At 47.7% G+C, this 27,877-nt stretch overlaps 1 protein-coding gene across 2 annotated transcripts; it reads left to right on the forward strand.

The window, feature by feature from the left end:
- On the forward strand, positions 1,757-27,850 carry ANKLE2 (ankyrin repeat and LEM domain containing 2). Of its 2 annotated transcripts, none has more exons than XM_021073938.1 (13): positions 1,757-2,004; positions 7,535-8,011; positions 12,571-12,777; positions 14,178-14,371; positions 14,451-14,639; positions 17,286-17,408; positions 19,996-20,062; positions 21,930-22,102; positions 22,854-22,960; positions 23,782-23,972; positions 24,236-24,878; positions 25,474-25,605; positions 25,951-27,688. In XM_021073938.1, the coding sequence occupies exons 1-13, from the start codon at positions 1,818-1,820 to the stop codon at positions 26,171-26,173; spliced, it is 2,913 nt and encodes a 970-aa protein (XP_020929597.1). In that variant the 5' UTR covers positions 1,757-1,817; the 3' UTR covers positions 26,174-27,688. The 2 variants fall into 2 exon arrangements, with proteins under 2 accessions (XP_020929597.1, XP_020929598.1); XM_021073939.1 differs by having other exon boundaries at positions 1,764-2,004; positions 12,571-12,765; positions 25,951-27,850.

Here is a 27,877-nt window from a genome sequence, read left to right on the forward strand (position 1 = left end):
GGTTTTCAGATTCACCCACCTAACTGCTGAATAATATACCTCCACAGGATCATCATGTGACAATTCCAGATTTGTTTATCCATTCCTCTGAGGCTTATCCAAACATCCTGGGTGTTTCCTGCTTGGGCTCTTATGAATAAAGCTGCCATGAATATATATGAACTTCCATATTCACACCTAGGGCTGCACTATTGAGACACAGGGAGGTTCATATTTAACTCTGCAAGAAAATGCCTCACAGTTCTCAAAGTGGTTAGCTCATTTTACAGTCCTACCACAGTTTATGAGAATTCCAAAACTGCCCCACATCCTCACCAAGATTTGATACTGTTGGTCTTTTAGTTTTAATCATTCCGGTGGGTGTAAAGTAGTATCATTGTTGGTTTAATTTGCAATTCACCCATCCTCAAATTCACTGACTTTTCTGTTCTGCTCAAGTGACTATTAGTACTGTCCAATTTTTTTTTTTTTATTTTTTGTCTTTTTGCTATGTCTTGGGCCGCTCCCACGGCATATGGAGGTTCCCAGGCTAGGGATCTAATCGGAGCTCCACAGGCATTAATTTTTTAAATAGAAAAAAACCTAAAGTTCCCATCGTGGCTCAGTGGTTAACGAATCCGACTAGGAACCATGAAGTTGCAGGTTTGATTCCTGGCCTCGCTCAGTGGGTTAAGGATCCGGTGTTGCCGTGAGCTCGGATCCCGCGTTGCTGTAGCTGTGGTGTAGGCCGGCGGCTACAGCTCCGATTAGACCCCTAGCCTGGGAACCTCCATATGCCTCAGGAGCGGCCCTAGAAATGGCAAAAATTAAAATAAAAAATTAATGCATGGATTATAGAGTAAAATTCATTGTTTTATCGTACATGTCTGAGAGTTCTGACAAGCTTAGGTAGTTGTGTCCACCCATCAGGACAGAATGAATGTTTCCACCGGTCCCTAAAATTCCCTGTGTCTCTTTATAGTCTGCTGCGCCCCGGCCCGCGGCGACGACTCCCCAATCTGTCCCTGAGAGTTAAATGGGGTCGCACAGCCTGAAGCCTTACGAGACCCCCTCCGTTTCTTGGGAGACTTAGGTGCCAGCAGGGCTGGGGTACGAAGAGAGTTATCTAACCGGCCAGAGAAGCCGGACACAGACAAGAGTCCGCTGCAGAGTTAACAGGTATCAGTTCAGTCGGCTTGCTTCACGTGGGAGAAACTTGTTCTCTAAAATCGTAAGCTGTCAGTAATTTAGCTGTTGTAAAGTTAAGAATAAAATATCCAAAGCTTGCCTGTAGAATCATAGTCGCTTTGACCCGACGAAGCAGGCACGTCCACACTGCGCAACGCAGACCTGGTCTTTCCAGGGAAACCCTGTGGGTTCATCTGTGATTCCCGCCGCGACCAAAACCTGGGCCCGGCCTAAACCTCCGCACGGACTCACCCGCTAACTACGCCTCCACCGGGCTGCCCACCCCGAGTTTGGACACGCTTTGGGACCCACCCCGAGCTGCCCGCCCCAGGCCTGGGCCCGCCTTGACCCGCCCAGGTACCGCCCGCCTGCGTCAGGACCCCGCGTGCCGGGCTGCCAGCGCCACTGCCTGACCGCTCAGTTACCCGCCCCGCGCCTGTAGGGACTGGAGCCGCGAACGCACTCCCTCGTCTGGCTGCTGGGCGCGGGGACGAGCGCCTTGTTTCGCTCGTGCAGACTCGGCCCCGCGCCAGCCGCTGTCGGGCGCGGCGCCGTCAGGCGGTGGTGCGGACAGCCCGGCACGCGGGGTCCTCGGGCGGCCCTCGGCGGTGGCGGCGGCGGCGGCGGCGACAACCGGGCGAGCGGTGGCAATGCTGTGGCCCCGGCTGGCGGCAGCCGAGTGGGCGGCGCTGGCCTGGGAGCTGCTGGGTGCCTCAGTGCTGCTGATCGCCGTGCGCTGGCTGGTGCGGCGGCTGGACCGGCGGCCGCGGGTCCTGGGCCGGAGTGGACCTCCCGACCCGCTGCCCTGCGCGTCCGCGGCCCCATTCCCAGATCCAGGTAAGGCCGGTCCTCTGTCTCCCGGGATTCATATCCCTTCCCCTCCCTGGTCTCCTCTCTCGGGGCCTGGATCCTACCCCGGCAGGAGTCGGTGTTCTGGGAAGAGACTTGGAGTAAAACTACGGAGTCCTTGACTTACAGATGGGGAAAAGCCGTGAGACTGGAAGCTCGGGTGCCGCGTCTGCAAGCACTTCAGTTAGTTTGAGGCCTTAATTTGAGTAGGCCGAGTGAACCTCAATTGAGGGCATCCGGGACCCCTTGCCCGCAGGCCTGGTTTCTTTCTGGAGGATAAGCTAGAGTTCCTCTAATACTTTGATGGGAAGATGAAAATTTTATTAGCACATAGCACAATTGATGATCTCATCTTGAAATTTCCTGACTAAAGTTGTCCTTACGCGTGACTTATTTCTTAACAGCTGAGAAAACAGGCCCCAGGAATATTTGCTGCGGCAGAGATAACACAGGTCCGAGGCAGAAGCCAGGTGGGGGTGTAGGCCTTTTGACATGGAGTCCAGCTTGCCCTCCATCCTGTTGAGTTTCTGGTTGTTTTACCTTCTCTCATCCCCTTAGGAAAGTTTTAGGTGGCACCTTTAGTGATAGCATGCTGATTTGGCCAGCATGCTGGCTGTCAACACTGTGCCAAAAAATCCAGTGCAGGACACCTGAGACAAGAAATTATGCAGACACTAATGCTAAAGGATGCATGAGGCCAGTAGGGTCTGGGGCTAAGAGATTATAGTTTGGAGTCTTTTTCGCGGTTTTTTTTTTTTTTTTTTTTTTTTTAATGTCTTTTGAGGGCTGAAGGTGCGGCATATGGAGGTTCCCAGGCTGGGGGTCAGATTGGAGCTGCAGCTGCCAGCCTACAACACAGCCACAGGGACGAAGGATCCAAGCCGCATCTGTGACCTACACAACAGTTCACAGCAACTCTGGATCCTTAACCCACTGATTAAGGCCAGGGATTGAACCTGCCTCCTCACGGATACTAGTCAGATTCATTTCCGCTGAGCCATGATGGGAACGCCTATTTTTAAAATGTAGCTTTCATTTTAAAATCTTTTTTTGGTCATGCCCAGGCCATGTACAAGTTCACTCACAACAGCAATGACTCAAGATGCTGCAGTGACAACCCCAGATCCTTAACCCACTGTACCACAAGGGAACTCCTAAGATCATTTTAGATTTTTTTTTTTTTTTTTGTCTTTTTAGGGCCACATTTGTGGCACATGGGGGTTACCAGGCTAGGGGTCTAATCAGAGGTGTTGCTGCCAGCCTACGCCAGAGCCACAGCAATGCCAGATCTGAGCCTTGTCTGCAATCTACGCCACAGCTCACGGCAACGCAGGATTCTTAACCCACTGAGCAAGGCCAGGGATCAAACCCACAACCTCATGGTTCCTAGTCGGATTTGTTGCTGCTGCGCTATGGTGGGAACTCCCAGATCATTTTAGAATTTAAAAAAATTACAAAAATAGTATAGACAAATAAACATGGAAAGATGTTCAACATCACCAGCCAATAGCAAAATACAAATTAAACCTACAGTGTGAAGGTCCTGTTGTGGCTCAACAGGTTAAGAACCCGACTAGTATGAGAATTCAGGTTCAACCTCCAGCCCCACTCAGTGGATTAGGAATCTGGCATTGCCATGAGCTGCAGTGTGGGTCGCAGATGCAGCTCAGCGTTGCTGTGGCTGTGCTGTAGACCAGTGGCTGCAGCTCCAATTTGACCTCTAGCCTGGGAACTTCCATATGTTGTGGGTTCAGCCCTTTAAAAAAAAGTTCATAGGATTGTGGCACAGCAGATTAAGGATCCAGTGTTGTTATTGCAGTGGCTTGGGTTGCTATTGTGGCCCAGGAACTTCCACATGCTGTGGGTATAGCCAAAAAAAAAAAAAGTTTGTAGCATATAGTTCCATTTATATAGCATTCTCAAGGTGAAAATATTATAACGACGGAGGACAAAGTAGTGGTTGCCAAGGGTAGGGGATAGTGGAGGAGATTGGATGTGACAGTAAAGAGGCAGCAGGAGGAGATCTTTGTGGCGACGGAACAGTTCATTAACTAACCATTAACTAACCAGGTACCTGTGAATCTATACCTGTGAGAGACAACAGGGAACTACATCCAAAGACACACAAGAAAAGAGTGATTGCAGAAACTGCTGAGGCCGTTGAGCTTGCTCCTTGTCCTGTGTCCATGGCAGTTGCCAGGTTTGGATGATGCACTACAGCGTTTAAGGTGTTGCCATTGAGGGAAGCTGTGTGTTGGGTTCACGGGACCTCTCTCTACTACTTTTCAACTTCTTGTGTTTTTAGTTATGTCAAAATAGTTAAAAGAAATCCTGTGTACATCCACTTAGATTCCCCCGGTGTTCATATCTTACATAATCACAGGACAAGTCAGAATCACAGGAAACCAAAAAGCATTGTCCAATCTGCAGACCTACCTCAATTTCGTATACCTGTATATTTATGTCTCTGTCAGTCAATCGATGGAGGTCTTGCAGATACTTCTCTTTCTAGCCCAAGGGTCAGCAGACTATGGCCCACTGGCCAAATCCAGCCCCAACCTCTTTTTATTCTTAAAAAATTTTTTGTCTGCGCCTGCGGCATGCAGAAGTTCCCAGGCCAGCGATCAAACCCATGCCACAGCAGTGACAATGCTGGATCCCTTAACTCTCTGAGCCACCAGGGAACTCGGCCTCTACCAGTTTTTGCAGTGCAGCCACACTCTTTCATCTATGGCTATTCTTAGTGCTTGAGGGGACTTTGGGTCACAAAGCCTCATAGTTTACTCCCTGGCCCCTTGCAGAAGTTTGCTGAGCCCTATCTAGCTTTCTCTTTATTTGTAGCTCCCTTCTCTGTCAGTGAGGAGCCTGGCTCTCATTACCTCCAGTATATCTAGTTACTTGCTGAGTCCTAGAATGCATTTAATGTAGCTTCAGAATTGCTAACCTGTACCACTGCGAGAACCTGACAACTCTAGTGTTTGTATGCTCTTTCTCTGTCTTCACTCTTTTTTTTTTTTTTTTTTTTTTTGTCTTTTTTTTTTGCCATTTTCTTGGGCCACTCTCATGGCATATGGAGGTTCCCAGGCTAGGGGTTGAATCGGAGCTGTAGCCACCAGCCTACGCCAGAGCCACAGCAACGCTGGATCCGAGCCGTGTCTGCGACCTACACCACAGCTCACGGCAACGCCGGATCGTTAACCCACTGAGCAAGGGCAAGGATCGAACCCACAACCTCATGGTTCCTAGTCGGGTTCGTTAACCACTGCGCCACAACGGGAACTCCCTCTGTCTTCACTCTTGAAGCTCATGGTCATGGATTACTATTTTTCAGTTACTGCCTTCATTCTCCCCCCCCCCCCCAGTTATATTACTAACTTGTAATACAGTTGAGCTCTTTTCTTTTGGTTTCTATTCCACTTGGGGGTCTCGTCCCATCTATTTGTTTGTGTTTTGTGTGTGTGTGAGTCACAAACCTGTTTCTAAGTCAGAACATATACAAAGTCCTGTTCAGAGGTGCTGCCCCCTAGAGTTCCCACTGTGGCTCAGTGGATTATGAACCTGACTAGTATCCATGAGGACGTGGGTTTGATTCCTGGCCTCACTTGGTGGGGTAAGGATCCAGCATTGCTGCATCCTGCATTGTAGGTCCCAGATGCACTTGGATCTGGTGTTGTTATGGCTGTGGTGTAGGCTGGCATCTGCCACTCCTAGCCTGGGAACTTCCATATACAATAGGTGTGGCCATTAAAAAGAAAAAGTGCTACCCTCCCCTGCAGGCACCTCCACCCTCCCCTGAAGCTAACCAGTCTTGTTAGTTACTGCTTTATATTCTCTTTCTTTTCCACACATGGGCTGATTCTTGTGTGTTGTATTAAAAATATTAGTAACAGAGTGTATATATTCAGAGTGTTTTTATTCAGATTGACTTTCAGCATGTATACAAGATTCATAAGCCTATATTATGCAACTGCATAGCTGTAACTGGTATTTATGGATAATTTGTCAGTGTCAAACGCATATTATTTTATCTAATTCTCATTACAGCCTAAGGAGCAGAGCTATTATTATGTCCATTTTATAGACGAGAAAATCGAGGCCTAGAGTTTACATAACTTGCCCAAGGTCACAAAGTTAGTGATATAATGTCATGTAAGTTTTCTATTCAGGGCTTGCTTGCTTATGAGGACAAAACCCCTTTCAAACTAGCCTACGTTAAAAAGGTAGCTTTAGGAGTTCCTTGGTGACCTAACAGTTAAGGACTCAGTGTTATCACTGCTGTGGCTTGGGTTCGATCCCTGGCCTGGGAACCTGTGCATGATGTGGGCGAGGCAAAGATTAATTAAAAGGTACATTTAGGAGTTCCCCCTTTGGTGCAGTGGGTTAAAAGTCCGACTGTGATGGCTCAGGTTGCTGTGGAGGAGCGGGCTGGATCCCTGGCCTAGTGCAGTAGGTTAAAGGGTTAAAGGATCCAGCATTACCGCAGCTGTGGCCTAGGTCACAGCTGTGGTTCGGATTGGGCTGGAACTTGCATATGCCCTGGGTTTTTTAATTAAAAAAAAAAAAAAAGTATCTTTAGAGTAAGGACACAGGGATGGCATGAAAGAGAATATTGCCAGGATCCTCTGTTTATTCGTAGCATCTGTCCCAGTTGCCCCCGACTCTTCAAACTTTGCCTTGTATGTGTTCCTTTCATATCAATTCCTTATCACCTCTCTTGCCCTTACACCCAGCATTCATTCAGAGACTCTCATAGGGGCTCTCCCTGGGTAGAATCCTTTGTTCTGTGGCAGCTCTAGAGGGGCCTGTGCAGTCCGTTCATTTCTGAAATCTAGGCGTCAGAGGTGAGAGGTAGCATCATAAAAAGTTCTTTAAGAAGAAATACACAAAAGTATCCATCATCTAGCTACAAGTATTAGCATTTTGTGAGTCCTGTTTTTCTGTCACTGCCCCCTCTGTTTTGCTCTCCTGGAGTAATTTATAGCCAATCCTGGATATCCTGTCATTTCATCTAAACACTTCTTAAAACCCTTTACCCCAGTTTTGATGATATATGTTTATATGTCCAGTTATTTCTTTCCCTAATTTTTTAAAATTTTATTTTATTTATTTATTTTATTATTATTATTATTATTTTGCTTTTTAGGGCTGCACCCTCAGCATACAGAAGTTCCCAGGCTAGGGGTCGAATAGGAGCCACAGCTGGCAGCCTACAGCACAGCCATAGCAATGCAGGATCCAAGCTTTGTCTGCGACCTACACCACAGCTCACAGCAACGCTGGATCCTTAACCCACTGAGGATTGAACCTGTGTCCTCATGGAAGCTAGTCGGATTTGTTTCCATTGAGCCACAATGGGAACTCCTGGAATTTGTTTTTTACTTTTTCTTTCTGATAGTTTATTATTAGTGTATAAAAGAGCAATCAGTTTCTGTACACTAATCTTATATCCTGCAACTTTGCTAAATTCATTTAAGAGAGGATGTACTTATAGCCATCGATTTGACTTTTCTTATCTTAGGCCTAGGCGAAATGACAATGGATACCATCTTGGCTCGATTGAAACTCCTGAATCCAGATGACCTTAGAGAAGAAATTCTCAAAGCTGGATTGAAATGCGGACCCATTACATCAACCACAAGGTTCATTTTCGAGAAGAAATTGGCTCAGGCTTTATTAGAGCACAGTACACTGCCTTCACACCCTTCTGACCATGACGCCACGGGTGCCACTGTCCTTGGCCAGGACACACGAAGGATTATGAAGTCTGCGGTAGGGAGCCCAGCTGAGCAGGTCAGCTTTTCTGAGGACAGAGATTTTGGTTATAGTGTGGGCTTGAATCCTCCGGAGGAAGATGCCATGACGTCTGAGACCTGCTCGGTGCCCTTCAGTGCCTCGGCGGGGGTCAGCAGCCACAAAGCCATGCTGAGGGCCTCTGCAGAGCCGCCTCTGTACTATGGGGTGTGCCCGGCATATGAGGACGCCCTGGCAAGAAACGGTAATGTGACAAGTGGGAGTTTTCTATATAGGTGGTGCACAGATACCAGGGGAAAGTGATTTTGAAAATCACTGAATAGGAGTTCCCACTGTGGCTCAATGATAATGAACCCAACTAGAATCTGTGAGAATGCAGGTTCAATCCCTGGTCCTGCTCAGTGGGTTGAGGATCCGGTGTTGCCCTGAGCTGCAGTATAGGTCACAGACACAGCTCGGATCTGGTGTTCCTTTGGCTTTGGCCGGCAGCTGCAACTCTGATTTGACCCCTAGCCTGGGAACTTCCCTATGCTGTAGGTGCAGCCCTTAAAAGCAAAAAGAAAAAAAAATTAAAAAAAGAAAATCACAGACTACAGAGGAGGAGAAAGGAGCATTTCATCACCATTACCTCATCACTCCAAATTAACCAGTTAATATTTTTATGCAGAATTCTGAGTGTTTTATAAATCTATATAGGAATTGTTAGAAATTAAGAGTGCCCATCGTGGCACAGGGGTTAACAAACCCAACTAGCATCCATGAGGATGCGGGTTTGATCCCGCACTCAGTGGGTTAAGGATCTGACATTGCTGTAAGATGTGGTATAGGTTGCACGTGACTCGGATCCTGCACTGCTGTGGCTGTGGTGTAGGCCGGCAGCTGTAGCTCCATATGGAACCTCCATATGCTGAGGGTGCTTGTTTAAAAGCAAATAAATAATAAATAAGAAAATTGGACTCTAACAGAGACATACTTTGCAAGTATTTATTGACTGGCTCCATTTTTTTGATTAATCATCTCTCTCCCTTTTTTCTTTTTTACCATAACCTGATCAGCTTTTATATTTAATGAATACAAATGGCCAATGAAGGTATAATTTTCAACATCAAAGATTTTTTTTTTTTTTCTGTCTTTTTTGCCATTTCTTGGGCTGCTCTGGTGGCATATGGAGGTTCCCAAGCTAGAGGTCGAATCGGAGCTGTACCCACTGGCGTAAGCCAGAGACACAGCAACGTGGGATCCGAGCTATGTGCGACCTGTACCACAGCTCACGGCAACGCCGGATCGTTAACCCACTGAGCAAAGGCAGGGAACGAACCCGCAACCTCATGGTTCCTAGTCGGATTCATTAACCACTGAGCCACGATGGGAACTCCTCAACATCAAAGAATTATAATTTTAAAAAATTGATAGCTTTGGGTAGAATTAATGAAAGTTTGATATTGATTACAGTAAAGTTGCTTTTTATAAAACAAAGTATATATAATGTATTGATCCTACTTATTGTTGTTTATTTATATTCAAATTTAGACTTTTTATTTTATGTATTTATTTTTGAGTCTTTTTTTTTTTAGGGCCACACCCATAGTGTTTGGAAGTTCCCAGGCTAGGGGTTGAATGGGAGCTGCAACTGCAGGCCTGCACCACAGCCACAGCAACATGGAACTGAGCGGTATCTGCACCTACACCACTGCTCACAGCAATGCCACATCTTTAATCCACTGAGCAAGGCCAGGGATTGAACTTGAGTCCTCGTGGATCCTAGTTGGGTTCGTTCCCCCTGAGCCACAATGGGAACTCCTTTACTGTTATTATTTTTAATATATTTTAAGTTTTTCATAAATAGGAATTCCCTGGTGACCTAGTGGGTTAAGGATCTGGTGTTGTTACTACTGTGGTGCGGGTTCAATCCCTGGCCTGGGAATTTCTGTATGTCATAGGCACAGCCAAAAATAAATATATTTAACATAAATATAAATATATATGTATGTATGTACATTGTCTTTACTTTTATGAAATTGGTATATAGAGGTGCTGGGTCCAAATATACTTTTTGGGGGGTGGTAATCTCCATGGCATATGGATGTTTGAACCCGTGCCACAGGAGTGATAATGCTGGATTGTGAACTTGGTACGCCACAAGAGAACTCCACTTTTTTTTTTCCTTTGTTTTCGTTCTTGGCTGTCCCACATCATATGGAGCTCCCAGGGCAGGGATCAGATCTAAGCTGTAGTTGCACTCTAAGCCACAGCTGTGGCAACGCCAGATCTTTATCCTGCTGTATTGCAGCAGGAACTCCTTTCTGCATGTTATTAAACTTTCTTTTTTGTCTTTCAAATAAGGGAAACCTCTATCTTGTTTTAGGTTGATTACCTTTTTTTTTTTTTTTTTTTTTTTTTTTTTTTTGTCTTTTGTCTTTTTTTTGTTGTTGTTGTTGTTGTTATTTCTTGGGTCGCTCCCGCGGCATATGGAGATTCCCAGGCTAGGGGTTGAATCGGAGCTGTAGCCACCGGCCTACACCAGAGCCACAGCAACGCAGGATCCTAGCCGCGTCTGCAACCTACACCACAGCTCACGGCAACGCCGGAACGTTAACCCACTGAGCAAGGGCAGGGACCGAACCCGCAACCTCATGGTTCCTAGTCGGATTCGTTAACCACTTCGCCACGACGGAACTCCTGATTACCTTTTTATTATTATTTTTATCCTGTGTATTTCATCCCTGTGACTCATTTATTTTGTAGCTGGAAGTTTTTGCCTCTTACTTTGCCTCACTTTTTTCACTAATCCTCCCACCCAAACCACCCAGTCTGGCAACCACCTGTTTGTTCTCTGTCCCACATCATATGGGAACTTCCACATGCTGTGGAAGTTTGTTTCTGTTTTGATTCTGTGATTCTGTTTCTGTTTTGTTTGTTCATTTGTTTTTTAGATTCCACATAAGTGAAATCACACAATGATTGTCTTTGACTCATTTCTCTTAGCAAAATGCCCTCCTTATCCATCCATATGGCCACAAATGGCAAGATTCCATTCTTTTTTATGGCCGAGTTAAGTATTCCATTGTGCATGTATGTGTATGTGTCTGTATATATATATGTATATATACACACACACAGATATATATATATATATATATATCACATTTTCCTTAACCATCCAACGATGGACTTTGGGTTGCTTCCATTTCTTAGGTATTGTAAATTATGCTCCTGTGAACATAGGGGTGCATATGTCTTTTTAGATTAGTCTTCATATGTCTTTAGCTGAATACCCAGAAGTGGAATTGCTAGATTAAATGGTAGTTGTATTATCTTTCTGAGGACCCTCCATACTATTTTTTTTATACTGGCTGGCACCATTTACATTTCCACCAACAGTGCATGAGGGCTCCCCGTTCTCTACATCCTCACCAACACTTGTTATTTGTTGTCACCTTATTTATTTGGTGATAGTCTATTTGTATTTATTTGATGAATTGCTTGGTCATGTATATTAACCATTTTTATGAGCCAGTCAACATTATCATTCTTCTGTTGTATCAGTTAAAAATTTATTCTCCCAATCTGTCATTTGTATTTTATGAGCCTATGAGTTTGTACAGAACTTGATCATGGTAGTTCCCCTACAGAATGTTAATATTTTTACATAATTGGAGCCTCCTTTTTCTTTTTTTTTCTTTTTTCTTTTTTTCTTTTTTCTTTTTTTTTTTGTGGCTGTACCCACAGCATGTGGAAGTTCCCAAGCCAGCGATGGAACCCAAGCCATAGCGGTGACCTGAGTCATAGCAGTGATAACACTGGGTCCTTAAACTGCTGAGCCACTAAGGAACTTCTTTTTTTTAATCTATTCTGGGTTTCTTGGCATGAATAGAAAGGCATGCCCCACCCAAAATTATATTTAAAATTTCTCTTATATTCTTTGGTAATGTCATAGTTTTCAACTTTTTATTTTTATTCATAGTTGTAAATTTTGTTTTTTAGTATGAAATAGTATCCCTGGATATAAAACTACCTATTTAAGTATAGAATATGTACTTATAGATATAGAATATCTATGCACATATCTGTGGTCATGATTATTATGTTCTTTTGGCTAGCTGAAGCCCTTTGTCTTCAAGATTAAAAATCTGAACTGTTGGAGTTCCCGTCATGGCGCAGTGGTTAACGAATCCGACTAGGAACCATGAGGTTGCAGGTTCGATCCCTGGCCTTGCTCAGTGGGTTAAGGATCCGGCGTTACCGTGAGCTGTGGTGGAGGTTGCAGATGCAGCTCGGATCCCTCGTTGCTGTGGCTCTGGTGTAGGCCGGCGGCTACAGCTCCGATTTGACCCCTAGCCTGGGAACCTCCATATGCTGCGGTAGTGGCCCAAGAAATGGCAAAAAGACAAAATAAATAAATAAATAAAAATTAAAATCTGAACTGTTAATGAGAGAAAAATCAGGAGTTCCCATTGTTCTGGTTAAGAACCTGACTAGTATCCATGAGGATGCAGGTTTAATCCCTGGCCTTGCTCAGTGGGTTAAGGATCTGGTGTTGCCTTGAGCTGCAGTATAGGTTGCATAGGTGGCTCGGATCTGGCATTACTGTGGCTGTGGCGTAGGCCAACAGCTTCAGTTCTGATTTGACCCCTAGCCTGGGAACTTGCATATGCCTCAGGTGTGGCCCTAAAAAGAGGGAGAAATCAGACAGACAACAAGTAACAGTTGTTGATTACCACACCCAGAGCTTCAGATGTGAATTAGGTGGCAATTGTTCCAGTAATTTATCTCTAATTTTCCTTTGTTGCTTTTCTTGCACAGAAAGGATTCATGTTTATGAAGATAAAAAGGAAGCCTTGCAAGCTGTCAAAATGATCAAAGGATCTCGATTTAAAGCTTTTACAAGCAGAGAAGATGCTGAGAAATTTGCTAGAGGAATTTGTGATTATTTCCCTTCTCCAAGCAAAACCTCTTTACCACTTTCTCCTGTGAAAATGACACCACTCTTTAGCAATGGTGGGTTAAAAGGTAAATTATAGGAGTTCCCACTGTGGCTCAGTGGGGTAAGGAACAGACATCTTTCTAAGGAAGTGAGTTCAATCCCTGGCCAGCTAAGGGTTAAGGATCCAACATTGCTGCAGCTATGATATAGGTTGCACCTGTGGCTCCTATTTGCGCCCCCCCAGGAACTTCCATATGCTTCATGTGTGGCTGTAATTAAAAAAAAAAAAGTAATTTTATGCCAAGGTTCATGTCTTAGCATTACTATCAGATTTCCCCTGGGTCTTTTGTGCCCTCTTTCCTTGTGTCTAGTTTTTCTCCACCTTAGAAGTCCAGGGTGTTGGGAGTAGGGCACTGAGGCCCAGCCATGAAATAGCTGGAGGATGGGTCAGTTGGCTGGTGTGGGTGGGGCAGCCACTGTGACCCCAGAGCTGCTGAGGCCTTTTTTTGCGGAGACTTTGCACTCTCCTTCCCTGCTGCCTTGTGGATTCAGGGCCTTTTTAAAGGCTGAGATCTCACTACTTCCCCCTGGGGCTGCACCTCCCACCTCCGTGGAGGACTGTAGCACCTGCTTGGCCACAGATCCTTCTGCAGTGATCAGGCTCGCCTGCAGGAGCCGTCTAGCCAGAAACCTAGCCACACCCACTCCCAGCTCAGAACCAGCATCTGCTGAAGGGCCTTTGCAGTTGGCATTGGAGGAAACCCCAGTGGTCTGGCCTCGGTCTGGTGCCCACCATGAGCATCCCAGGCTGGCTGGGGTTCCCAAGGAACTCTCCTTTCCTTGCAGAAAGTTGTCCTTCGGTTGAGAGTCTCTTGTGCCTCCTCTGTCCCCTCTCCTCGGCATTTCTTCCATGATAGCTAGAATAATTTCAAACATTTCTGGGTTTCCCTCTCCACAGTTTGTGAAAATGCCTCAAGATTGCTGTCACACATCCACAGATGCTGTGATTAAACCAGCGAAATCCCTCCATGCTCACTGCCTTTCTGAGGATTTTCCGTGCATTTGGAAGTGTACTTCCTGTGCTCTGCGAATGTAGATGGTGCCCTGCTCCCCCACCCCACCGAGCGTAGATGCCTCTTCCCCTATGTGCTGCAGCTGTTGCCAGAGCCAGTACACGTCATGCTGTGTCTGCTGTGTAGCATCACTTTTTCTTTTTCTTTTTTTTTTTTGCCACACCCACAGCACATGGAGGTTCCCACGCCAGGGATTGACTGACCCCTTGCCGCAGTAGCAGCCCAAGCTGCAGCAGTGACAATCCCAGATCCTTAACCTGCTGCACCACTAGGGAACTCCTCATTGTTTCTTGCCATTTACTCCCAGCTAGATCGGCCTCTGTGCAAAGGATTGCATTCATTGTAGCACATAGTGGATGATGAGGAAATGTTTGTGAAATTGAATGTTCTTAACTTACATCTCTTCATAACAGATGGGTTGTACTTGTCTGAGTCAGAAGCCGCAAACAGAGAGCGAGCGAACAGTTATAAGAATCCCCGGACGCAGGATCTCACCGCCAAGCTTCGGAGAGCTGTGGAGAAGGGAGAGGAAGACACCTTTTCTGATCTCATCTGGAGCAACCCCCGGTATCTGATCGGATCCGGGGACAACCCCACCATCGTTCAGGTGAGCCTGCTTCTGGCCTCATTTGCGTGGAGGCTGCAGCTGATGAGAGTGATGCTCAGGGTCTGCACTTGTCTTCCAGGAGGGCTGTCGGTACAACGTCCTGCATGTGGCTGCCAAGGAGAACCAGGCTGCCCTATGTCAGCTGACCCTAGAGACGCTGGAGAACCCCGAGTTCATGCGGCTCATGTACCCGGACGACGAGCCGCACATGCTGGAGAAGCGCATCTGCTATGTGCTGGACCTGTACCTCAACACTCCCGACAGAGTGGTGCGCTGCCCCTGCCCTGGGTCGTGGGGTGGTCTCAGCTGAGATGGGTGGGGTGGGGGGGGCTGTGTGTGTTCCTAGCATCTGAGCGTGTCAGCTGGGAGGAGGGGCACATTCCTGTTCCCAGGTGTCATAGTGCTTAGAAGGAGGCGGGTGGGATGGTTCCTGCAGGAGAAAGAGGAACGGTGCACCTGGGCCCGGGCAGGGCTGCTCAGCTCACCTCTCTGCTGGCCTTTGTGCAGAGAGCCCTGAGCTGATGGGAGGCTGGGAGGATGCCAAAAAGCTGGAGGTGGAAGGAAGGGAAAAGGGTCTGGTGCCTTGTAGTCTAGTGTTCTGTGTGTGTTTCTTTCTTTCTTTTCTTTTTTTTTGGGGGGGGGAGCTGTACCTGAGGCATATGAAAGTTCCCAGACTATGGGTCGAATCAGAGCTATGGTGTCCAGCCTGTGCGACAGCCACAGCAATGCAGGATCTGAGCTGCGTCTTAAGCCATTGAGCAAGGACAGGGATTGGACCCTCATCCTCATGGATACTAGTCGGATTCGTTTCTGCTGCACCACAATGGAAACTCCATCTCTTTCCATTTAACGTTACATTAGGAGTATTTCCTGTGAGGTTAAAATGTTCAGTGAGGGGGGGGGGTTAATGGTGCCTAAAGGGAAAACCTAGGCATGGCTGAGAACCAAGAATTGTACTAGGTGTTGGAAAAGTTGTGGTTGGCAGGAAAGGGAATTTAAAAAGCATATTGGAGGAGTTCCTGTTGTGGCGCAGTGGTTAACGAATCCAACTAGGAACCATGAGGTTGTGGGTTCGATCCCTGGCCTTGCTCAGTGGGTTAAGGATCCGGTGTTGCCGTGAGCTATGGTGTAGGTTGTAGTCACGGCTCAAATCCCACGTTGCTGTGGCTCTGGTGTAGGCTGGCAGGTACAGCTCCGATTAGACCCCTAGTCTGGGAACCTCCATATGCCGTGGGAGCTGCCCCAGAAAGGCAAAAAGACAAAAAATAAAATAAAATAAAAAATAAAAAGCATATTGGAGCAGTTCCCATGGTGGCTCAGTAGAAATGAATCTGACTAGTATCCATGAGGACTCTGGCCTTGTTCAGTGGGTTAAGGATTTGGGATTGCCATGAGCTGTGGTATAGGCTGGCAGCTGCAGCTCCAATTCGACCCCTAGCCTGGGAACTTCCATATGCCTAGGGTGCAGCCCTAGAAAGACCAAAAAAAATAAATAAATGAAAAGCATATTGGAGGAGCTCCCTGGTGGCTCAGTAGGTTAAGGACCTGGTGTTGTCAGTGCTGTGGCTCAGGTCACTGCTGCTGTGGTGCATGGGTTTGATCTATGTGCCACGGGCAGGGCCAAAAAAAAAAAATTAGGGTTGTAATATATTATTTTGTAACACATAGTGCATATGGTACATTGAACTGCGGAATTGGAAAGCAAGAATAACTACTAAATTTAGCAAAATTAGAGTGGGCCTAAAGAGGAATCAGCAGTTATATAAAAGTAATAGTAAGCATGAAATAGGATAGAAGGGGCAAAATCAGCGTATCAGACTAAGTGTGAACAAACTGAATGAATAAGGGTAAGTGCTTAGGCCAGCAGCTACAGCTCTGATTCAACCCCTAGCCTAGAACTTCCATATTCTTTAGATGTGGCCCTAAAAAGGAAAAAAAAAGAGAGGGAACTTTATTGGAACACAACTCTGCTCATTCTCTGTGCACAGCTACAGAGAAGAGTGGAGTAGGATGACTGAGGCAGAGCTAGATGGCTTGCGAAACCCCAGGTGTTTACCATGCTCCCTGAACTGAGTAAGCTCACCAACCCTGGACAGGGGACAGGTTGTGCGGGAGAGTGAGCAGAGCAAGCGGTAGTGTCGTCAGACACATAAGTTGTCTGAGGGGATGAGATGGCCCTAGAGGGTATGTGGCATAGCGAAGGAGCTGAGCTCCCTGGGGCCGCCCAGTGGAGGGGACTGGACTGGAGCTGGGGGTGTTGAGTGCAGACAGCCTGGGTGAGAAGCAGAGGGACGCAGCCAGGGTGGCTTGAGGGAGGGGTGGTGCTGAAGCTGGGACTGCAGTAGCTGCATGTGGCTTGCAGGCCATGCTCTGGTAACCATGAGTGGGCTCTGTTTTGGACATTCTGCATCCAAGCCTGTGGCAGCAGCTGTGGGGAGCTGGCATGCGGAGGGTACCAGCAGGGGCGGGTCAACATCGAAAAATACCAAGAAATCAGGAGGGGCAAGTTTCATTTACTGGAGGATGAGCCAGTAAAGAGAGTTTTAGGTACAGACCAATTCATGGCCTTTGCTTCATTTTGGATGTTTCCTTCATCTGTTTATTTTGCTTCTTGAGCATTGGTTTTAAGACATTGTCCTGGGCTCTGCATTGTTGAAGCCACTCTTTGCTGAGCAGGTGTCACCTCAGCTCTGTTGTAAGCTCCCCAGGGCACGAGATACACAGTAAGTGAGGTGCTGTGCTGGGGTGTGTGCTAGTGTGCCAGTTACATTTTAGTTATAAAAACATTGTCTTTTTATGGTCTTTTATTTTTGAGGAGTTTTGTTTGATTGGGCTTTTTTTAGTCTTAAAACAACCTTATGAGACGAAAAAGTATATTTAAGAAATAAATGTTCTTCCTTTGCATCTCTCTCAGGGCTACGACACACCATTGCATTTTGCTTGCAAGTTTGGGAATGCAGATGTGGTCAATGTGCTTTCCTCACACCCTTTGATTGTAAAAAACCCAAGGAATAAATATGATAAAACACCTGAAGATGTAAGTACCTATTAAAATGCTATTACTGGAGTTCCCTTGTGGCTCATCGGGTTAAGAATCCAGTGTTGTCACTGCTATGGCTCTGGTTACAGCTGTAGTACTGGTTTCATCTTTCACCTGGGAACTTTTTTTTTTTTTTTTTTTTGGTCTTTTTCCCTTTTCTTGAGCCGCTCCCACGGCATATGGAGGTTCCCAGGCTAGGGGTCTAATCGGAGCTGTAGCCACCGGCCACAGCAACGCAGGATTTGAGCCGCGTCTGCAACCTACACCACACTCACGGTAACGCCGGATCCTTAACCCACTGAGCAAGGGCAGGAATCGAACCCGCAACCTCATGGTTCCTAGTCGGATTCGTTTAACCACTGCACCACGACAGGAACTCCTGGCCTGGGAACTTCTGTATTCCATGGATGCGGCCAAAAATAAATAAGGAAATAAATAAGTAAAATGCTATTACTACATGGTGTTAGTAATGAAAATATGTAAAATTACAGTTCGCAGTCACGGCCCCTGTGAGGTCAGAAGTAACTCTGACTTTGTGACTGTGTTTGCCCCATGGGCACATCTTAGAACCCCAATTGTTAAAGTAAGAGGGACTCTGAAGAAGATGCGTCTGCAGACCCCAGGGGGAATAACTTTCCCCGTTTGCAGCTTTTATTTTCCTGACACGTGTTGAGGTTGTTCTCAACAGCTCCCTTTGTCTTTTATCAAGTTCCCTCTGTGCATGCTCAGCATCGGAGAGAACAGAGGAGGTGGTGTTGAGGGTGATGGCGGTGGTGGTGAGGAGGATGGTGGTGTTCAAGGAAATGGTGACAGTGAGGAGGATGGTGGTGGGGATCACTGGAATAAAGACGGTGGTGGTGAGGAGGGTGGAGGTAGGGATCATTGAGGGAACTTGGCGATGATGAGGTGGACGTTGAAAGTAGCTGACAGTGTGTTCAGCTCACTGTGCAACAGGTGCTGCCTAAGCCCCTCCTATGTATTCTTATCTGCCCCATTCTAGCCTTATGAAGCAGGCCTTGTCATGATCTATATTGGCAGTTGAGTAAAATGCACCTTAGAGAGGGCAGAGGTGCCTCTGTGCAGTGAGGTGGTGAGGGAGGTGGACCTAAACAGAAACAGAAAATGGGTTAATTTGTCCCACGCGTTAGAGCTGTTACTGGCCTGGGCCTGCCAGCCCTTTAGAGATAGAATATGTGTGGTCCTGTTCTGGAGCGAGCGCCTCCTTTGTAGTTGCTATGATACAGAAGTAATGCCCACATCTGTAGAAATTATAGAATACACATAAAAAGAATAAAATTTGCCAGGCAATTCTATGGCTTAGAAATTGCTATTATTTTGCATAAACCAGACACAACTTTTTGTGTGCATATGTATGGATATTTTTTCAATGTAAAGTGCAGTTTAGTAACTGACATTTCTAAAATATTGGCTCTCTCTCACAGCCAGTTACAGACTTTAAAAGAATTTAAAAGAAAATACTGGGAGTTCCCGTCACGGATCAGCAGTAATGAACCCGACTAGTATCCATGAGGATGTGGGTTCGATCCTTGGCCTTGCTGAGTGGGTTAAGGATCCACTGTTGCTGTGAGCTGCAGTGGAGGTCATAGACGTGGCTCGGATCTTGAGTTGCTGTGGCTGTGGTGTAGGCCGGTAGCTGCAGCTTTGATTTGACCCCTAGCCTGGGAACTTCCATATGTTGTGGGTGCAGCCCTAAAAAGACAAAAAAAAGAAAGAAAGAAAATACCTGCACTGCTCAAAGAGTACACTGTACAGCTTTTTCCCACAGGCTGGCAGAAGATGGTAATTTTGTGGTTCCTTCCTTCTTGTTTTAAGGTTATTATTATTATTTTTAATGCTTATAGCTAAAGTGTTCACAGTTGTCTAACGACTGAGAACATCTATTCCTATAGTTGCAAAAATAAAACATTTGTGTTCATGCTAGATAGGAGTTCTGTTTCACTCCAGCCCAACAGTAGTGCCCAGGTTCCCAGGCAGGGAATGCACAGAACTGCAGGTATCAGCGTGTCTGCGTCTCTGCTCTGACTTGATGGTGCACCCTAAGATTTCCTTTTCTTGCAGAAAATTAGATGTAGAAGTTCCCACTGTGGTGCAGTGGGTTAAGAATCTGACTGCAGTGGCTCAGGTCTCTGCAGGGGCATGGGTTCAATCCCTGGCCCGGCACAGTGCGTTAAAGGATCTGGCATAAGTTGTAGCTGTGGCTCATATTCAACTCCGGGCTCAGGAACTTCTGTATGGTGAAGGTTCGGCCTTTAAAAAAAAAAAAAAGAGAGAAAGAAAATTAGGAGATTGTAGAGCAGCATAAAGAAAAGGTAAAAATTCACTCAATCTCAGAGTTTGTTCTTCTTGTCCTCAGCACTTGAAGTCTTTACCGAACATTCTAGAAGGAAAATTACACTGTTCCACACACTTTTTTTTGACTCTGGGCTTTATGAAGCATTCAGCATTAGGACATTGGCCTTGTTTTGACTTTAAAACTTGCTTTTATAAAATCATTTTCATGGTAAGAAAATGTTATGAAAAGTTAGATTTAGAGTGTTTCACCTAACTTTTTTTTTTTTAATAGGTTATTTGTGAAAGAAGCAAAAATAAATCCATGGAACTGAAAGAGCGGATTAGAGACTATTTAAAGGGTAAGGTGGGGAGTGAGGCCCCCATGAGGAGGGTGCTGGGGAGCAGCCTGGCCGCGCAGTGGGAGTGAAGCGGCCCCCATGAACCCCTCACAGTTACCCTTTCTTCCACCTCCCTTTTCGGAGAGGCCAGGTCGTCTGTCACTTGACTGCTGCTCACAGCCTCAGCCTTCAGCCTCCACAGGCCTCTTGGGCATGGCCGGCAAAGCAGGAGGAACATCGCTCTGTCTGTCTGTCTGTCGCTCCCTCACCCTTTTGGCTGCCGCCCTCTGTCCAGGGCCCTGTCCTCCCCAGCTTCTCAGGCCCTGGGGGTGGGGAAGGGGGGGCCTCCTGCCCAGGCCCTCGAGACTCGCCTCGGCTTCCCGGGGCTTCATACCTCCCATCAGGAGCCTCTGTGCTCGCAGGCCTCAGAGAGCGAAGGTGGTAGAGGTGAAGCAGGGATCCCCCTGCCCTCCTCTGATGTTTCCGGTGAGTCTGAGGAGTTGGCCGCAGTCATGCTGTCCCTGGTGCTCCCGCTGCCCAGGCAGCATTGCCTCGGGGACTTGACACTCTTACCTCCTGCTCGCCTCTTTTTTTGCTTCTCCCGTTCCCACTCCTATCCAAGTCCCTGTTGGTCTCCACTCAACCCAGGGTCAGTGGGGCCACTCTTAGGAACTTTTATTGTCGCAGCCTCCACTGTCAATAGCATGCCTTCTCAGGGCGCCTTCCTGCCCCACCACCCTGTGTGGTGGCTACGGGCAGCCTTTGTTCTTTCCAGGCTTCATGTCAAGGTGTCGTGTGACTCAGGTCTGTCTAGAAACGTGTATCAATGATGTAAAATTATAACACAGGAAAAAGACGGAATTGGGAAGGGAGGTTGTGTTGAAGTGCGACTTCTCTATAATGTTCCTCACACTCCCATTTAAACACTGTTCTTGTTCACAAGTCCTGGTGAGGAGCTGTTTGCTGCTCTCCCTTACTCTCCTTTTTTTTTTTATTTATTTTTTGCTTTTTTTTTTTTTCCCCCTAGGGCTGCACTTATAGCATGTGGAGGTTCCCAGGCTAGGGGTCGAATGGGAGCTGCAGCCACAGTTCTACAGCACAGCCCCAGCAATGCTGGATCAGAGCCGCATCTGCAACCTACACCACAGCTCACAGCAACACCGAATCCTTAACCCACTGAGCAAGGCCAGGGATCAAACCTGCGTCCTCATGGATACTAGTCAGATTTATTTATGCTGAGCCACGACAGAAACTCTTTTTCTTTTATTTTTTAGGGCCATACCTGTGGCATAGAGAAGTTCCCAGGCTGGGGTTCGAATAAGAGCTAAAGCTGCCTGGCCTGTGCCACAGCCACAGCAAGCCAGATCTGAGCCACATCTGCGACCTACACTGCAGCTCACGGCAACATCAGATCCTTAACCCACTAAGTGAGGCCAGGGATCAAACCTGCATCCTCATGGATCCTTGTTGGGTTCGTTACCACTGAGCCACAAAGGGAACTCCCATCCTTTTCCTTTTTTCTTCTTGCCTGCCAAGAAAGGACACAGTGCTTGTTCTGTGCAGGAGTGGTGCAGACCAGCCTCTTGCCCAGGCATTTGGCTCTAGAGCTTTTGCAGCCTTTTTTTTTTTTTTTTTTTGGCAGAAATTCCCAGGCCAGGGATTAAACTTGCACCATAACAGTGACCTGAGCCCCTGAAGTGAGACACCAGATCTTTAACCCACTGAAGAGAACTCCCAGCCTTTTTATTGTTGTCACCTTTGCCTCGCTTGCAGAACCTGTGGGGGTGATGAATGTGCTGTTTCTCTGGCTGATTCCGGGAGGCCAGATGTCCACTGAGGCACAGGCTGTCTAGGCAGCCTGTTCAGGTGGTGTGTTTCCTCCGCCCAGGTCACTACTATGTGCCCCTCCTGAGAGCAGAGGACACGTCTTCTCCAGTGATCGGGGAGCTGTGGTCTTCGGACCAGACGGGTGAAGCCTCTCACATAGGCTACAGCGGAGGTGGCCCCAGAGACCCTGTCCTGACCCTGCGAGCCTTTGCGGGGCCCCTGAGTCCGTCCAAGGTGAGCTTCTGTGGAAGCTTCTGGAACAAGCTCCTGGCTATCCCTGCCAGAAGTGCTGGCCTGTCCAACCCCTCGCTTTGTGCTTGGTCATAGAGACCAGTTCTTGCAGAGCCCCAGTGCATTGTCAAGGGGGCTTCAGAACCTTCACTGAGGGTGTGTCTTGATCCTGTCCCTCACCTATTAGTCAGGGCCCGTGTGTGATGAGCCCTTGCTTCCAAGAAGCCAGGTTAACGTGGCTGACCCTCCCCTGGCCAGCGTCACCTGGCTCCCCACCTGTGCCAGCGTCTTGACCTGCTAGCTAGGCTGCCTGTTCAGGAGTCTTGGATTTGCACTGTTACTCGGAAGTTCACCTTCCAGAAGGAGGTCCTTCATATACTGACCTGTCTATAATCTTTAATCTTGTTGAAAGAACTTTCTCAATGATTAGTTACCCAAAACTACAGAAATGTTAGGATTAGATTCAGCAGCACCAATATTTATTTTCCATAAAACATGAAAAGCACCAACGTTTATCTTCCTCTCCTGTGATGGGAAAGTGACTTGGGGCTCAGGGTGGCACCTCTACAGTGTCTCCCTTGGGGCCTCCTGGTGCAGCTCTGACCATTAGCCAAGGCCGGGTTGGTCTCTTGGCTCCAGGACAGGTGGGCGCATTGCCTGCAGGTTGAGGCGGGTGCCTGTGGTGCTGGTGGCTCTTTACAGTACCAGGTGACCTGGGTGCAGAGCATAGCTCAACACACCCTCTCTTTCGTAGGCAGAAGATTTTCGCCGACTCTGGAAAACCCCGCCTCGAGAGAAAGCAGGCTTCTTCCACAGTGTCAGGAAATCGGATCCAGATAGAGGCATTGAGAGAGTGGGAAGGTACTTAAAGGGCCCTAAGTGACCATCATTTTGGATGCTGTGTGCTTGTGTGAGATTGAAGCTAAAGAATTGCAGCTGCCTTCCCAATGGTAGTTCCCAGATCGAGTTTACTGGGAGAGTGTGAGGGCTGTAAGTCCTTGCAAAGGTGCAGGCTGCAGCTCATGCAGCAAACGTCTCAGTCAAACAGTCCCTCCAGGGCAGAGGGGTGTCTGAGAGGCACCAGTGAGTGTGTGGTAGGTGCTAAGCATCAGAGGAGGGCGTGGCCAGAAAGTACTAGTAAAGAAGTGCCTGGAAAGCATTCCTTCCCCAGTCAAGAAGGTAATTTACAGTGTAATCAAATTAAACTTAGTTGAGTCATTTTAGAACTTTTTCTCAAAATATATGTGCCCAGTGTTAGGTTTACAACTCAAAAGTGAAAAGGGCTTCTACGCGTTTATGTCTGGCCCAAACCAGAATCATCTCCAACTTTATGCCGTTGTTTCATGAAAACAAAAAGGTCTCCATTAGTGGAGTTTTACAGTTGACCCTCTCTAGCTCTCCTGAGTGTCAGTGTGAATGGTGCGTTTGGGTCGGGGTCTCCTTCCTCCCCAGTGGCCTTGTTGGCTCATTCCATAACACGGCAGAGTCTGAGAGGGAAACTGTGCTCGCTCTTACCCTGGGAGGGCGGCTACTTCAGCCCCAAATTTAGGGTGAAGTGAAATCCAGACCAAGATCACAGGCGTTGCTTTGGCACTGTCAGCATCAGGCTCCTTTCTGTGTAGGCAGTTCTGTGAGTTTTTGTCCTGGTCTCACAACCGGTTAACTGTGCTTTATTCTTTCAGAGAGCTGGCTCATGAGCTGGGGTATCCCTGGGTCGAATACTGGGACTTTCTGGGCTGTTTTGTTGATCTGTCTTCCCAGGCAGGCCTGCAAAAACTAGAAGAATATCTCACTCAGCAGGAAGTAGGCAAAAAGCCCCAACAAGACATGGGAGAAAACTCAGCCTGTCGCCAGGAGGACACTTCAGCCCTCGGTAAGAACATGGGCTGTGTCCTGGGAACCAGCCGGCTTCCTCCTTGTTTCCCTGCCTTGGAGGGAGGAGAGCTGGGCCCGGAGGCTGTATTTCTGTGTGCAAGGTCCTGCCAGCCTTTTTCAAGAAGGTGGTTTTCTGTCTTGGAATCTGAGGAGGAGGTTTTGAATGAGAAGGGCCTGGGCTGGGGTTTTGTGACTGTGCCTGGGGGCACCCTGCGCGTCCTCTCACCCACACCCTGAAGGGCTGCCTTTTTTCCCCCACAGGCCGTCACAGGAAGGGCAGCAACTCCATCTCTGTGGGGGCGTTTCTAGATGAGGATGAGGATGTGAGCTTGGAAGAGATCAAAAATCGGCAAAACATTGCTCGAAGCAGCACACAGCCTGCAGTCACTGCTTCCAGAGCCTCGGGGTGTAACATCCACCCCTCCGAGCAGAAGTCAGAACTCATAGAAGCCTCCGCCCCCACCATTCCCCACAGCAACAAAAATGGGTTTTGCAGCCCCCTGAGTGAGGGCAAGACCCTGGGGGGGAAGAGGCCAAAGGCCCCAGTTGGGGAGGAAGCGTTCCTGTCTCCTGTCTCTGGCTTGACTGTTGAGTTTGATAAACTGAATTTGCAGAATCTAGAAAGTAGCTTTTCTAAGACACCAAAGAAAAACTCGAAAACTCAAGAGAAGATCCTGGCATCAGGAGTGAGTGCAGAAGGTGACGGGTCTGGACTCCCAGCTGCCGACCCTCCCGGAGAGACGCAGATGAGGACAGAAAGCGAGATGTCAGCTGGGATTTCGAACTTGTACCTGGGTCCCACCAGCCCCAGGCTTGCGGCCCAGCAAAGCTGTGGTTCTGTGACTTCAGGGCCCTCGGGGGTCAATGCCTCACAGGACCCAGTCCAGAGGCGCTTCCTGTCTGGGTACGAATTAGGGGGCATACACACACCATCACGGGGCATGCACATGAACGTGGAGCAGTGGGAGGGAACATGAGGAGGCCCACTTCAACCCGCAACCTGGCAGACCTGCACCTCTAGTCCTTGGGTCTTCCAAGTGGGTCAGGGCTGGCATCCTCGCTGGCTCGATGTGTCTGCTTTACTTCCTGAGTGACCCAGCTGTGCTAGGAGTTTAGTTCATTTTAGGAAGGAGGGCTGCCAGGATCTTAGTCCCCAGCTTCTGCTCAGCTGTCCTCGGGGTGGGACTATGCAGAAGGCAGTTTCACAGCAGGACCCGTCCCCTCAGCACATCGCCTCCACTGTCCCCACCTGGGCCTCTCCGCAGCCTAGATCGTATTCCTCTGCCTGAAGGTTGTGGTGGTGCTTGACATCTGTGCTTTTTTTCTCTTATTTTCTTTCGGTTTGCCCCTGCATCATGCAGAAGTTCCTAGGCCAGGGATCAAACCCACACCACAGCAGTTTGTCACTGCCAGATCTTTAACCCGCTGTGCCACAAGGGAACTCTCAGATGTCTGTGCTTGTTATCATGGTGGTTCCTCCTTTTTCTCGTACCTTCCAGAGAGGAACCATCAAAACTGGATCGGGATGTTCTGGCAGCTCTGGAGAACGCGGACGTGGACCCTCAGCAGTACCCAGCTGTGAACAGGTGGAAGAGTGCCGTCCTGGGCTTCTCCCCCTCAGACAGACAGAGGTACCAGTGGGCGTTACACAGGGGGCGTCAGTAGCTACATTTGTACAAAGGTTCATCTGGACCACTGTCAGGCCCGTCAGGGAGCTCCCCTGATGTGTGGCTGCAGGTGGCAAAGCGGGAGGGGTGATGCCCACGGTGATGGGTGCAGGGAGGGGTGGCCAGGGTTTCTGCGCAGGGTCACCTGCGGCTCATGCAGGAAATCGCATGAGCTTTGACTCTCCAAGGCCCCTGGTTCTGAGGCTTAGTGCGCCTCTCCTGGAGCCTTGGTGGTCCCTGGGGCTTGGGTGTGGGGGCCCAAGTCCTGTCTGGTCAGCACCTTGCTGACTGGCTGCTCTCGTTCCCCAGCTGGCCCAGCCCCGCGACGAAAGGGAAATGGAAGTCTCAGCTGCTGGACCTTGGGGGCCCTCCACTCAGCAGCCCTGGGAGAAGCAGCCCCACGGTGGGCAGCCCTGTGAAGCCCGGCCCTGCGCCCCACTCTCCTGGCCTGGGCAGCCCTGGGCGCTACAGCCCTGCGAACGGGGGCCAGCTCCGCAGGATGGCGCGCTTGGCCCAGCTCGCGACCTTGTAGAGCACAATCGTCCTTTGGTTTTCAAAAGAAGAAAGGTAATGTGTAACTTGCTAAAATTTCACCGAAAAAAGAACACATCCTGATTATTTTATCAGTCCTCCTTTAGAGGATAAGAGAATTTTAGAAAACGCAAAAAATATTCTATATAAATGTAATCTTCTGATATTTTGGGAGAAGGTGATGAAAGCAGACGCAGACAAATGTTCTGAAAACTGTCAACATGGCAGTGACAACCTTAGTTATTAGCCACCCCTCGATGCACAGGGAACACAGAGGCACCAGGCAGCCTGCTTGCCAGAAAGGCCAAGTGCGTGCCCACATCAGCAGTACCCCCGTGGGAGCTGCGCTCATCTCACCTCTGTTCTTAAGGCAGAGGTGAATTTTGGGGAGTCTTTGACTTTCCAGTTCATGATAGAAAATCCTCTTTGCTTGTCAGTTGACCCTGTTGGTTAGAAAAGTTGACAGATGGACGTTGGGGAGGAAAAGAACCTTGAATGTCTCAGACTTGCAGCAATGCTTGTAATCACTGAAATGAGTCACCAGAAGATAAAAGTAGCTTTTCTCGGAAGAAATCTAGCCCTTGGCAGTTGTGCAAATAGTCACACAGAACTCACTCACCAGCAGTCACTCAGAGGTGGTTTCTTTGTCACCCGCACTTGACCTCACACAGTGCCCCTTATTTAGCTGCCCATGCGTGGTAATAAAGTAATGTGTAAGTTGTTCTCTGGTTTTGAAATGCATCCCATATTTTAGCATTCACTTCAGCTGTATTTCCTGTACGAGAGAGCATCACGTTTTTAGTAAGAAACTAAAGGTTTACTTTGGAGGGCGTGTCTGGTCCCAGTTGCGCTGTTCGTGAGTGTGGTCTGTCTTAGCCTTGCCCTTCCCCTTGTTTGTACTTCCTGGAGGGTCTGTGCACAGAATCTGGGGGTCTCCATGTGCCAAGGATGCCTAAGATGCTACAGCCAACTGAAGGGCTGTCTCTCCCGGGTGTTAGCGACGCCAGCTTGCAGGAAGCTGTAATCTGGGGACATTTCCAGTGTCTGGTCCAAAGTGAAAACTGCCAGTGCTTCTGCTGACTTTGGTGCCTTTTGTAAATCACTTTTGATTCTCTTGAACTTACTTTTTGAGGCTATCCAGCGATAGGAAGGAGACGTGAGATTCCTTTTTATTCCTAAAAATTCTGAATTGAAACTTGTTTTAAAGCACCTTTTCTTTCACATGGTAACAAAGAGACAGGTCAGGAATACTGGAACCAAGATTTAGAGTTTAAAACTCAAAAAGTTGTTAAACAGGATGTTTTCACTTGTTGTGTAGGAGACAACCAATATGTAAGACAGAAAAACATTCTGTTCTAAAAACCAAATGGCATTTTAAAAAGGCATCTGTGTTCTCAAAGCAATCAGAATACAGATACAGTCATAGCAGTGAACTGTTTTCTCTAAAATTTGACCATGCCGTCCTGTATATTGTTGTAAATATTCAGATGGAAATTAAAATAGTGATTTGCCCTAATTTTGCAGACTGCTGTTCCTGTTTTCTGAAGTTTAGGCCTTCTTTGACCATTGTTTCTATGAGGTGGCCCCGGTTCCAGTGAATGAATGCATTGTCATGTATCTTATGGTGACTTTGTCTTTTTAAAACTTCTTAATGAAATAAATTATTTTTGAAACCACATGTTAATCATTCTAAGCTTTCAGGAAG

This window comes from Sus scrofa, chromosome 14 (assembly GCF_000003025.6).
Source record: "Sus scrofa isolate TJ Tabasco breed Duroc chromosome 14, Sscrofa11.1, whole genome shotgun sequence".
NCBI classification, from domain to species: domain Eukaryota; kingdom Metazoa; phylum Chordata; class Mammalia; order Artiodactyla; family Suidae; genus Sus; species Sus scrofa.

Coding starts and splice junctions, on each gene's coding strand:
- ANKLE2 (XM_021073938.1), top strand. CDS start 1,818: ATGCTGTGGCCCCGGCTGGCGGCAGCCGAGTGGGCGGCGCTGGCCTGG. Junction 12,778..14,177: donor TAGCAATGGTGGGTTAAAAG/GTAAATTATAGG, acceptor TCTTCATAACAG/ATGGGTTGTACTTGTCTGAG. Junction 22,103..22,853: donor GGCCCCTGAGTCCGTCCAAG/GTGAGCTTCTGT, acceptor TCTCTTTCGTAG/GCAGAAGATTTTCGCCGACT.